The sequence below is a fragment of the Propithecus coquereli genome, unplaced genomic scaffold (assembly GCF_000956105.1).
Source record: "Propithecus coquereli isolate 6110/MARCELLA unplaced genomic scaffold, Pcoq_1.0 Scaffold576, whole genome shotgun sequence".
Taxonomy (NCBI): domain Eukaryota; kingdom Metazoa; phylum Chordata; class Mammalia; order Primates; family Indriidae; genus Propithecus; species Propithecus coquereli.
In genome coordinates, this window is record NW_012151685.1 from 215,155 (window position 1) to 228,881 (window position 13,727).

The 13,727-nt window shown below is 34.6% G+C and overlaps 1 protein-coding gene across 1 annotated transcript in view; it reads left to right on the forward strand.

The window, feature by feature from the left end:
• PPFIA2 (protein tyrosine phosphatase, receptor type, f polypeptide (PTPRF), interacting protein (liprin), alpha 2) overlaps window positions 1-13,727 on the forward strand; it is a 160,151-nt gene that overhangs the window by 123,673 nt on the left and 22,751 nt on the right. The window contains 2 exon segments of the mRNA XM_012658160.1: window positions 3,466-3,666; window positions 13,523-13,585. Coding sequence (XP_012513614.1) covers window positions 3,466-3,666; window positions 13,523-13,585 — 264 coding nt within the window.

Genomic DNA, 13,727 nt, shown 5'->3' on the forward strand with positions numbered 1-13,727 from the left:
AAGAAACAATTATTGAGCCACCTTTTGTTGTTGCAGGAAAACATCTGTTCCCATCTATTGGTCCAGCGTCCTTCCTCATCAAAAGGTTACAGAGAAAAGCCATCTCTATATTCACCCCTTCTGTTATCCAAGACATCAAGGTCTCTTAATTGTACAGAGAGCCATTCATTTGCTTGTAATTTAATTCCTGAACCTAATTCTCTAAAGCCTAGGGACCAGCTAGGTTTAGACACTTGGGATAAAGTAGAAGACTTATCTCCTCATTCCCTTCTGTGTCCAAACTGAATGTTATAATGAAACAATAACTACATTCTGTATTTCCTGCACAACATAGTACTCTGGAAAAATAAGGCAATATGTGAACAGGGTGGAAGCAGCACAAACAGACTTTGACAGTGAGAGAAATACATATTTGTCCACAAAGGGCTCTTTATTATGTGCCATTTGTCAATAGTATTCACTGCCACTTCTGTTCTGTTCTCCTATGTGGGCTGCTTAATAGCTGTTAGGATATGTCCGTGTCAGGGCAAAGAAGAATGTAGGCTTTTCTTGGCTGAGAGAGGTAATTGTGCACATTGTTTTAAATTGCCTGGGGTTATAAAATCACCTACCTTCATTATCATATCATATCATATCATATCCAGAGCTAAGTCATCAATAAAGAAAAATTAAAGCAAAGCCCATTTTAGTATAAAAGTAGACTTACATAAATAGATATAAAAACATGCTTTGCATTTTTCTGGGACTGACTGAAGAAAACCTGTGTCTTGCTTTTATTTTATTCTTTCATATCAATCAGGGAAATTTAAGCATATCAAAGATCAGAGCTGTTTCTTCCAATCATGTATTTTAAATTACTATATTTTAAAAATCAATCACAAGACAAAATGCTTAAGAAATTACACCTCAAAAATCGTAGCAGTTCTTTGTTCAGTTTTCACTCCAATAAAATGAGCTGCAACTTGACAGAGAGTTAGCTGCTATTTTGGCGAACGATGAACAAATCCTTCAGATAAAAATACAGATTTGCTGACATTAAGGTGCTAGGAAATGACAGGCAGTGAAGTCTGTGCTAATTAAACCTATCCTGAGCACACAGAAATTGCTCATAATGTGATTCCAATGTGACTCAAGTTATAAAATGGAAGAAACAAAATGAATGAGGCTGGTGATACAGTAAGTGAAAGCTTTAACTTCACCTTCTTTAGTGCCTCCGTGAGTGTAGAGCCTATTAAGAATGTTGTGTAGGAGGGAGTCTGATGCTTCACACACCATTTATCCACATCAAGAACTCTTTAAAGTCTAATCAGGGATGACACTGGTAACAATGTGTTGGCAGGCCTTTGGGTAATGTTAACCCAAGTGGAAATCCAAATATGTTAGAAGACAGAGATGGAAAATCATTAGGGTCCAGTGAAGATGTATTTAGATGTTTAGTTACTTTGAACAGTTCGAGTTTATAAACTAAAAAGTCATAGCCCATCTTCTGTCATATCTAATGTGCCTGTCAAGATAGGGTCAATTCTTGGTGTCTAACCTGCTGGAAGAAAGCATAAACTGTGCAGTCATGCACTATACTTGGATTTCCTCTACGCTTCCTCCCATCTCAGTCACAGCCCAGGCCACATTGGCTCAAAGATGTGGTTTTTTGTTTGTTTGCATTTTTCTTACATAAAGACAAGTCGGTTTTTAGAACTGTAGAATTTAAATTAAAAGGATGTCTGTATTAGTTATCTATTGTTGTGTAATAAATTACCTCAACACTTGGCATTTATTATATCATAGCTTCTATGGGTCAGGAATCTGGGCACAGGTCAGCAATGGCTTCTGCTCAGAGTCTCTCACAGGGCTATAATCAAGGTGTCGGCTAGCGAAGCCATCATCTCAAGGCTTGACTTGGGGAGAATCCACCTCTGTGCTCGCTTATGCGGTCATAGTCATGCTTCAGTTTTTTTTTTTTTTTTTTTGCTAGTGTTGGCCAGAAACATTCATTCCTTGTTGTATGTGACTCTCCATAGAGCTACTCACAATATGGTAGCTGGCTTCCTTCCAGGCAAGAGCTCAGAGAGGAGGAGAGAGTGGGAGAGGACTGGCAAGAATGAAGGGCCACAGTCTTTTTGTAGCCTACTCTGGAAAGTGACATCCTGTCACTTTTAATATCAGCTATTCATTAGAAATAAGTCACTGGGTCCAGTCTACCCTCAAAGAAAGGAGATTATGCAAAGGCATGGATGTTGGGTGGTGAGGATCATTGGGAGCCATCTGAGCAGCTGTCTAACATGGTGCCTTAGAAATAATAAAGCTTGATCCCTCCACTTTGTAAATGAGAAAAATAAAGCTGAGGTTTAGATGAATAACATGAATCACCAATGACAGGGAAGAAATTAAAGCCCAGGCCTTCTGATTCATGATCCAAACCTAGTGGCATTGTATTTTGCTGATTTATAGTTTTTTATCTTTATCTCACTTACTTTTTCTCATTCTCACACATTCTCTCCTTTGCTCAATCTGTTATTTTATCAAATAAAATAGCAAAAAAAAAATCAATATTTTGGACATTTACAAACAAACATTTAAATTGCTAAGTTTATATTTCCTGATTCTTACTCATGCTAATGGGGGGGAATGGAGAGAATGTTCCTCTTTTAGGTATAAGTAACTCAGATGCTACAACACAAGGCATATGAGTTGGCATTTACTCAGGGCTCAAGATGTGCACCAGACACCATGCCATGTGCATAGCACTACCGATTCGATTGTCTTTCAAGAGTCTAACAGCAAAGTTGAAATATCAGAATCTCCAATTTATGGTGCATTATTAATTTCTCTTTAGCTACAGTTTTCTAGATGATTCTAACTGTAGTCTCTTTCATTATTACATCATTCGTTTTCCAAAAAGTATTTTCATATATGGCATCTAATTAAGTTCACACAAGAAGGTAGGTGGAAATGTGGCTTAGCTACACTGTATGCTTTGATCAAAATCACATGATTGGAGGTGGTATAGCTGTCTCTTTCTGTGACAGAATTCCTCTGCTTTCAGAATTCTAAAGGAGAATTATAAATTGAAGGCATTCAATAAACAAATATTGATTGAGCCTCTTACCAAATATGGCTTGTAGCTGTGCTTGTCCTTATATACAAGGGGGAACTTGGTGCTGTGCCACTATTACTTTTATCCCCTATTAATATAAATTAGTGCTAAAATGGAGTCTCTTGAGCCAGAATGTTTCAATTTCAAATCTTGACTCCATCACTACCTACCTGGTGTTTCTGAACATATTACTTAATGTCTCTGTGCATCTACCACCTCTGGGGAAAATCATGGTAACATTTATCTTATGGAGTTGTGAGCAATAGATGAGTTCATGTATATAAGGTACTTGCGATAATTCATAGCCCGTGAGACACTAAGATGTTAACTCGTATTATAACCCATGAATGTATTTTTTTCCTATCTAACAGCTCTGGTTGGGAATGCCTGCTTGGTATGTGGCAGCCTGCAGAGCCAACGTGAAGAGTGGCGCCATCATGTCTGCTTTATCTGACACCGAGATCCAGAGAGAAATTGGAATCAGCAATCCACTGCATCGCTTAAAACTCCGATTAGCAATCCAGGAGATGGTTTCCCTGACAAGTCCTTCAGCTCCTCCGACATCCCGAACTGTGAGTCAATTTGTGCTCCTTCCCTTCCCCAATGCTGGGCAAATAGCGCATGTCTAAGTCCACAGAGCAACACTATGGCAGTGCGCATTTCAATGTCAGCATGAATTATTCTGAAGAGATTTAGATTTATTTGCTCTTCATTAACCTTGCTGCTACTTTTAATAGGCTTTCAATTGAGGAGCTGTGATTCATATTAACTTTAAGGCTGGCATAGCAGACTTTTGAGCTAGCATCTAGACTAGAAGTTAGATTTTTCTCCCAAGCAGCAAGAACTCGTTTATTCTTTTCTAGCATGTTCTTTTCTTTCTTTCTTTTTAAAATGCAATCCAGTAATTTCTCAGGAGATGAGCTGTAAGCATTAGTACTTTCTAAAGATGCAGGGCATAACTCACTACTTTTTAAAAGTTTTCATAATCATGAAATTACATGAATTTTGATGTTCATAAATACCAAATGGAATATCTGAAATATCCTTCGTCCAAAATCTGTTTGCTTTTCATTTATAAATACCTAATCCTCTCATAATTTTACCCTATCCTAATTTTAGGAATGAATAAAATGAGAAGAAAAAGGCATTCATGATGACAAATTCAAACACAAAAATACCTCTCAAATAATATTTCATTCTTCATTCCATTCATGAATTATACATTTTGCTGATAAAGGATATTATTTCTGATGTTAACTGATTTTCCTGATCTCATGTCTTATACAGCATAATAAGATGCGGGAGAATGAGATAAATTTGAGCAGTGGGTAAAAGATTAAAAAGTGATATTTCTTTAGTGTAGTTTTCAGGCACAAAACTAACTTGAGCTTATCTTTTTATAAATGACCTTAAACAGTTTTAAATAATTTGCTTCATTTCTATTTACACTTATTTTCCTTCCAAATATACTAGATTCTAATGCCAGAAATACAAGGTCAAATTTAAAGGCTTCTATCTTTCTTGTATAATTCCATTTTACCTTCTTCCTAAATAACATGTAGGAAAAATGTGTAACTTTAACAACTCTTACCTATAAAATTATTTTTAGGTGGATATAAATGTTCTTCACTATACCTGGAGCATTACTCTCGCTAAAAGGTAATTCAGAATATAGTTGACCCTTGAACAACATGAAGTTAGGGGCACTGACCTTTGTACAGTCAAAAATACGACTATAATTTTTGATTCCTCTAAAACTTTACTAATGTCCTACTCTTGACCATAAGCCTTACCAATAACATAAACAGTTGATTAACACACATTTTATATGTTATATATATTATATACTTCTTATAATAAAGTAAGCTAGAGAAAAGAAAATGTAGAAAATCATAAGGAAGGGAAAATATATTTCCTATTCATTAAGTGGAAGTAGATCATTATAAAGGTCTTCACTCATACATCCTCTTTGTGTTACATGGGCTAACGAGGAGAAAGAGAAAGGATTGCTATTGGTGTTTCAGGGCTGGCACAGGCAAAAGAAAATCTGTGTATTAGTGGATACGTGCAGTTCAAGCCTATGTTGTCAAAGGGTCTGCTTTAAAATAAAAACTGAGCAGGCCATTAAAATACTTATTGTAAATTGAATTCAGATATGATGAAGAGTTTCCTAAATAATTTCTAGCAGCAAGATAAGCATCACAACTGGTTTATATCAACACTTTCCTCCCAAGAGCAAATGCAAACAAAAACATTAAAAATTCTGAATCTTGCAAAATAAGAGCACTTGATGTCCCAACTTCCAGATAAAAAATAGGTTATACTTTCATTTTTATTTAGCAGCATAGTCCATTTCTTAATGGAAAATTGAAAAATTGAGCACTATTTTTCTAGAAATGTTTAACCAAACTGAAGGAATTTAAATTACAGAATACTAAGGGTAAGAGTACGCTCAGTTGTTTAAAGAACAGACATAAGTAAAGAGAACTTATTGGACACTTCATGACACAGCCTCAGTTCACCTCAGAGGCTTTATTTCCCCAGGTCAGGATCCAAACAATATAGAACTGCTTTTAATTTTCTAAACTTCGTTGCCCTTGGTTGATTATGAACTTTTGCAATTGCTCTTCCTTTTGCCTGGAACATTCTTCCCTCTCTAGGTTCACCATGTATTTCCAACTCATCCTTCATTTATTGGTTCCTTCATCTCTCTCCTCTGAAAAGCTCTTGTGAAGCCCCCAAAGTCTGGGTCTGTTTCCCTTCCTGAGTACCACTCCATGTACTTGCAAAAAACATTTTATAATTCTCTCTTTTCTTGACTTATGTCACACTAGACCAGACAAGGATAGTATCAATATTCCACAAGTCCCAGGCCTTAAGTCAGTGTCTGGCAATTTGGAGATATTCTGTGAATATTTGCCTTAAAAATAATCATTTAATAACTAATTCTACCCACCATTGCACAGGATATGAAATTTGTATGGTCCTAAGTTCAGTGAGAGAAACTATACTAAGGAAAATAAGGCATGTTGACCAGTAGGTTTAGTACCAGGCGATATAATTTAACTCCTAAATGTGAAATAGAATCAAAATGCTATGGAGTTTCAAGAAAAAAGAAACTAGCTAACTAAAAAAAAAGCCCATATACCTTGTCTTTTTCTCCTGCATATATGAGTCATTGATCAAGATGCCCCTGGCTGAGGAACCCAAACCTAAAGCTTAATGTATAAAAAAGGTTTGTATGATCAGAACAAATTGCAGTGTTCTAGGAAACAGCATTTCTTGAAAAAAAGAAAGCATAAAAATTTGTCTCTGTACTTTTTAAGTATGAATCCTAATATATAATATTGGGTTATGACTAACATATGGTTGGATAAGGCACCAAAAAGAAATTAACATTTGAAGGACAGAGAATATATTGTTTGTAGCATTTAAGTTTTATATTTGTTTACTAAACTAATACATGATCCTGTATAACATTTGTTAAATAGAGAAAAATACAAAGACAACAATATAAAAATTTGAAACAATACAAATGATTCACAGAAATAATCAAGGTTAATTTTTTTCACTATTAATCTTTTGATAGAGACCTCTCCAGTCTTTTTTTCTTTACCTTTTTATAAAGATGGATTATTTAATATATTATTGTGTACTTTTTTTAAACTTATTAATATAGCATGGCATTTTCCTCATTTTATTAAATATGTGATTACAACATCACCTTTAATTGCTGCACATCTCATTTTTGGAAGTGCCATAATTTATTTAACCAAATCCCTAGTATTTGACATATTGCTTATTGGTTATTTCCATTGTAATATTTGTATATAGGGCATTCACATTCTTAATACTTTTAAACCTTAATTGCCTAATTATATTGTGTTGCCTCCCTCTGTCAACAGTGTTATCTCATTGCTTAAATTTACATTTTTAAAATTACTAGTAATGTTAAAAATTTTTATATTCTTATTGACCCAGTATTTATATTAATTACCTATTCATAACCTTTTCAATTTTGTATAGGATTATGGAAATATTTATCTTTTACCAGTGTGTAAAAGCTCTTTATTTGCAGAGGATGTATACCTTTTGCAAAATACTGATGCAAGTTACATAGGAGAGAAATTAAGCTGTATCTCTATTTCTTTAAAAATGATCTACTAAATGTTTCTTTTTCCTTTTACTTCATCTACATGGAGACATTTAGTCATTTCTAATATATCTCTAATATGGATTTGCTTTGTAAAACAAATATTTCATCAAAATTTATATTAATAAATCCATTGCATAAAGTGAAGACTAACACATCTTAAATTCATAACCTAACATTGTATATTAGGGGTTTTTTGGAAGAGAGGGTCTCCCTCTGTCACCAGGAGTAGAGCACAGTGTGTCATCATAGCTCACTGCAATCTCAAACTCCTGGTGCTCAAGCGATCCTCCTATCTCAGCCTCCTGTGTAGCTCGGACTACAGGCATACACCACCATGCCCAGCTATTTTTTCTATTTTTTGTAGAGAAAGGGTGGAAACTCGCTCTTGCTCAGGCTTGTCTTGAATTGTTGGCCTCAAGCATTCCTCCTGTCTCAGCCTCCCAAAGTGCTAGGATTACAGGAGAGAGCCATCACCCATGGCCCAAAGACAAATTTTTTATGCTTTTTTTAGAAAAGAAATGTTACATCTCCTAGAACACTGCAATTTGTTCAGATCATACAAATCTTTTGTACATTAAGGTTGGGGTTTGGGTTCCTCAGCCAGGTATATTTTTCATTGACTCAAGTACTCAGGAGAAAAAGACAGGGTACCTGGGCTTTTTTTTTTTTTTTATCTTAACTTATTAGAACTTCTGTCTGATTATACCTCCTTTCCTGTGTAAATAAAATGTACTGGACCAGCAAAAGGAAAATCTAAAGGTCACATTTATTGTTTCCTTGAGCCAGCCCTAATCTTCCAGTGTTCTGTTTCTTTTTCCCAAACTGCTATTACTATAGAAAGGCTCTTATGTGGTAGGATAGAAATGGAGATGTCCATTAATTGATATTTGGTTGAAGAAGGATGTCATTAAGTACATTCTTAAAATATTTTACCTTAAGTAAAAATGTGTAAATATTCAGACATTTGCAAAATTTACATGAAGCACCTAGAGCTTTTCTTTGAGTATGTTTCCAATATCTGGAGTTCCACATTATCTTTCTTTGATAACATCATCCATAAAACATCTTTAATTTTTCTAGTTTGGATTTCTTTTTAAACTGATGACTTCAAGATATCTTAAAAAGCTATTTGAGTGAAGATTATTTCTGGACATCTACAGTTTCTTCTCCAGACTGACAAAGTCATGTTTCATTGACAGTATGTTTTATGATTTGCTTTTATCTGTTTTTTTCCAGATAATTCAACTCAGTGTTCATATATGAGCCAAATTTCTTTTATTTTTTGCTTTATATAATATTATTTAAATTGCCTAATCAAATTTTAACAAAACTAATACAATGGAAATAAGTGGGTTTGAAACAAATAAAATCTTGGGTAACCATATAATTCAACAAGTTTGAGCAGAAATGTAAGACATAAGATAGGCATTACTCAGCACAGTGTGCAGGGTAAATCAAGAGTATTTATTAAATTAAAGATTTTCTTGAGTGGAGGTGACTTAACAGAATATCTAATAAAATAACAGTAGTAGCTACCATTGGCAGTTGCTTACTGTCAGGCACTGTTCTAAGTGCTTTACATGTGATAAATCACTTAAGCCTCACAACCATGCTATTAGGTATTTTTATTCTATCTGTTTCACAGATGGAGAAAACCAGTGTAGAGAAGTAAAGTGATACATCTAAGGTCACATTCCACGTAGTTTTAACCAGAGTCTATGCTACCAACAAGTACATTCTCCTGCTTCTGCTTCCTGCATTATATCAGTTTCCCTTCTTTTTTTCTAGCATTCTTTTAGTCTGTTTTGGTTCTTCTTTTCATTATTACTTACCTCATAAGCCTCAACATTTGGTGGAAATAAGGTGAAGTATAATTGTATAAATACCAGTCTTATTATAATGAGAATTATTTCTCTTATAATAAGAAACAAAAATTCAGACAGGAGAGAAATATGGATCCAGACCATTTGAATGTTAAAGTAAATTTCGAGTTACTATTTTGTATTAATAATTTAATTATAAAGAAAAAAATTCTTCAAAATGATCTAGGTAGTAACAAAAGTTGCTTTGAGCTAGGTAAAATTTAGGATTATTCTGGCTGCTTTAGGTATGCCTGTCTCTCTCACAGCAAGAGAACTAATTATTGTCCCCTGATTAATTTTCAATTATGTTCTTTTTAATATTTATTTTTCTGTCATAACTCTTTCCAAAGTGCTTTAATTAGGTAAGTGCTTTAATTATTAACATCCTTTAGAAATTTTCTTCTCAGTTCTCAGCTGATTATACTTTTAAAATATTCTATTCCATCTGAATCAAGAGGAGGCTTAGCAAGGCATCACAAGCACAAAATTTAAGGAGGCACTCATTGTCAGGTATTGACTCTGCGCTTGCAGGACCCTGAAAGCCAGTGCTTCCTTAAATGCAGCATTCTGGGACTTCACTTGCCTCATCTTCGTCCCAGCCATGTCTTAGAACATATTATATCATAATATAAACTTTTCAGTACTTTTTTCTAATATGAAGCATGTGCTTTTATTCCCACTTAAGAGGTGTAGAATCTGAAATTTAAGAGAGGTTTAGGAAATGTCCTAGGGTAGTTACTGGAAAGTGGCACTGCTGTAATTCAAGCCTCCTGATTATAATTTGGTAATTATTAATATAATTGAAATTTTATAAGTCACCTGTTAGACTCAGACAATATTAGCCACAAAAAATGACTACCGGTTTGTGTTTTCCAGCTCAGACATTGTGGGGAGTTTGCAACATAGACTGACTGCCAAGGGCAGTGAGGAGATTTTAAGGAGCTCTTAGAGGACCACAGCTAGGTTATGTGATGTTTGTCCTTTACGTTTTTCCAGCCTTTTTTTGCACTCTCTTTATCCTTGGTCCCAAGGCACCAGTGTCCTCATGTCCTTTGATTGATTGCTCAAAGCCTCCCAACTCTAGTGATTCTCTTAGGGTTGCCCTTCTACAAAATGCTCATGCTTTCAATTCTTCCTTCATGACTTACTGAGGTGAAATTTCCATCCCCTAAACTGGTAGTGGAAGGAAAGCAATCTGATTGAATATTGATTTACTACATATGGGCTTGCTTGTAAAAATAAACTTGTTAAAACCTCAACCAATGTCTACTTGATTGGGTTGTGTGGAAGCTATTTTGTGGGTTACTTTACAAGATTATAGGGCCAGCAATGTTCTTCATAAGTAAAACTGCACATCAAAGATAAGCAACCAACATACAACTTCTGAAAGTTTGCCAACCATAGTATGGAAAATTGTCCTGGATATATACTCATTTTGCAAGTAAAGATACAGATAAAACCATAGCTTGCAGCATCTTCCCCATCACAAAACCTGCTGACAGACTGGCAAACACAGATTTAAAAATAACCTCTGAAAGATATCATGCATGTATCTATTCCCATATGAGATAATACTGGTGGTTTCCTATGGATGGAGTTAGATATTCATTATTTGGATTCAGAATCAAAGTAAAAGCTACAGAAATTATTGTAAAATTGATTTTTCACTGTCCTGCAACCTTCGGTCATTTAAGACTGGCTTAGATGAATTTCCTCTCACATAATCATCGTGGAAACTCACTTTGAATAAGTAGTACAGCTGCTTAGGCAAAGCACTGTGATCACTGGATGTAAAGGAAATGTGACAGACGAGCGTAAGGTGCTTTTTAGCGTGGTACATCCTCACAAAGTCAATAAAAACAATATTCTCCAAGTGACTTAATGTTTTATGTATTCGTTCACAACTTTCTGTTTATAATGAGCTCCATTCTTAGAAGCTGGAAGTAGAGGAGAGGGGCTTTCAATGACATAGATGGCTTTTGTAATCTAAATTAATTTAAGGTTGTGCACAGATTTATCATAGAGGAAAAAATTTGGCTATGCTCTGAGTTCCAAAATGGTAAACATATGAGAACTGTATACAAATATTTGATGCCTAACCTTTGGAACTTTTATGCCTAAGTAATTTATTTATAATTATTAATCTTTACTACCCAACTCCCTTTGTTACTCAAATATATACAGTCATGTGTTGCTTAACGATGGGGATATGTCCTGAGAAATTAGTTGTGGAACGACATGTTGCGAGAATATCGTAGGGTGTACTTACACAAACATAAATGCTATATCCTACTACACAATTAGGTTATATGGTAGAGCCTATTGTTCCTAGACTACAAACTTGTACATCGTGTTACTGCACCGAATACTGTAAAAAATTGTAACCCAATGATATTTGTGTATCTAATATGGAAAAGGTAACATGGAAAAGGTACAGTAAAAAATATAGTATAAAAATAAAAATGGTACACCTAAATGTACCATTGTACCAATGTAAATGGAGCTTGCAGGACTGGAAGTTGCTCTGGGTGAGTCAGTGAGTGTGTGGTAAGTGAATGTGAAGGTCTAGAATGTTACCACATACCACAGCAGAGCTTATAAACACTACACAGTTAGGCTACCCTAAATTTATAAAAAATATTTTTTCTTCACAATTAAATTAGCCTTAGCTTACTGTAACTATTTTACTGTATAAACTTTCAATTTTTTTAATTTTGACTCTTTTGTAATAACACTGAGCTTAAAACACAAACCTATTATACAGTTGTACGAAAATAATTTCTTTATTTATATCCTTATTCTATAAGCTGTTTTTCCTGCTGTTTTTTAATTTTTCAACTATTTTGTTAAAAACTAAGACACAAACACATACGGTAGGCTAGGCCTACACAGGATCAGGATCATTAATATCACTGTCTTCTACTTCCACACTTTGTCCCACTGAAAGGTCTTCAGGGGAAATAAAACACAAGGAGCTGTTGTCTCCAATGATAACAATGCCTTCTTCTGGAATACCTCCTGAAGGACTTACCCGAGGCTGTTTTACAGTTAACATTTTTTTTGTAGGTAGAAGTACACTATAAAATAATGAGAAAAAGTATAGTATAGTAAATATATAAACCAGCAGCATAGTCATTTATTATCATTTTCAAGTGTTACGGGCTGTACATAATTGTATGTGCTATACTTTTATATGACTTGTAGCACAGTAGGTTTGTTTACACCAACGTCACCACAAACGAGTGAGTAATACATTGCACTGCAATGGTACGATGGCTAGCTACATCACTAGGTGATAGGAATTTTTCAGCTCCATTAAAATCTTACGGAACCATCATTGTATATGCAGCCCATCATTGACCAAAAACAACATAATGTGGTACATGACTGTGTGTGTGTATATGTGTATATATAGAGAGATATATACACACATACACACACATATATACATACACACAATTTCACTTATATAAAATTATAATCATCGATTTAGTTTATATGTAGTTACATTTTAAATTACGTTGAATCACACTACCTCTAAAACAGGGAAAGTCAATCATGATATTAAGTGAATGGTAGACAAAGGTCAAAGTGAATTATGGTGATGTTTTATGATGTTTGGGTAACAATTTTGCTACTTTCAATTCTTTAAAACTAAACCCTTCCCCAAATAAGTAACAAGTAATACATTGGATGTAAATTACATCGATGTGCTTGGACAACCTTGTAATATATAGGTTTTGTAATTTGACAGTATTTAATAAGGATGAAAACTGCCTTTAATAAATAAAAAATAGCATTTCACTTATTTTTGATTTGTAAGAATAGAAGAACACAACATATTTATTGAATTTCAAAAGGAAGAAATTGGAAAAGCTGATGCTGGTTTCCAGACAGGTTATGACAGTGCTTACAGCTTTGTATTGATAACCGATTTTCTCCATCCAAGGACACTGAAAAATCAAAATTATGTGAAAGAAATTTTGGTAATAATGCAACAAAATACATGTGTCATCATTTTCTGAAGAAAACAATAAAATTACATTGTTGTACGGATCAACTTTAATCAATTCTCCATTTTTACAGAAATAGATCTGATAGCCTTATACCTTTGAAATGCAAATTTTGATCAAGCCCTTTTTCTGATTAATAATCACAGAAGTATCATTTTAAATCTACCCCCCATGAGTTCACAGAATGCCTCTTTCTATTTAACCTTTTTGAGTACAGGAAAAAAAGAAACTCTGAGCAAAGCAGCCGTGCTGTGTGTCTCTCATGCACACTGTAGAGGCAGGGACACTGTGGTGTTGCAGTGATGCTGTTAACTAACTTACAGAGGTGCTGCCTTTCTTCTTTACCACTGCTTCCCTCCCATGGATCCCACTGCTTCCCTCTGGGCCTCCTCACTAGCCTTCAGGCAACGTTTGGGTGACCCACGAAGAAATGGAAAATCTTGCAGCTCCAGCAAAAACGGTTAGTCTTTACGGCTTTGTTGAACTTGAAGAAAAGTTACTTTGCTGGTACTTGGATGAAGCAATTAATTTGTTTGTTATAGACCAGAGTAATAAGATGTGTTTATATAGTTACATGCAAAAATAACTGACTTTTTATTCAA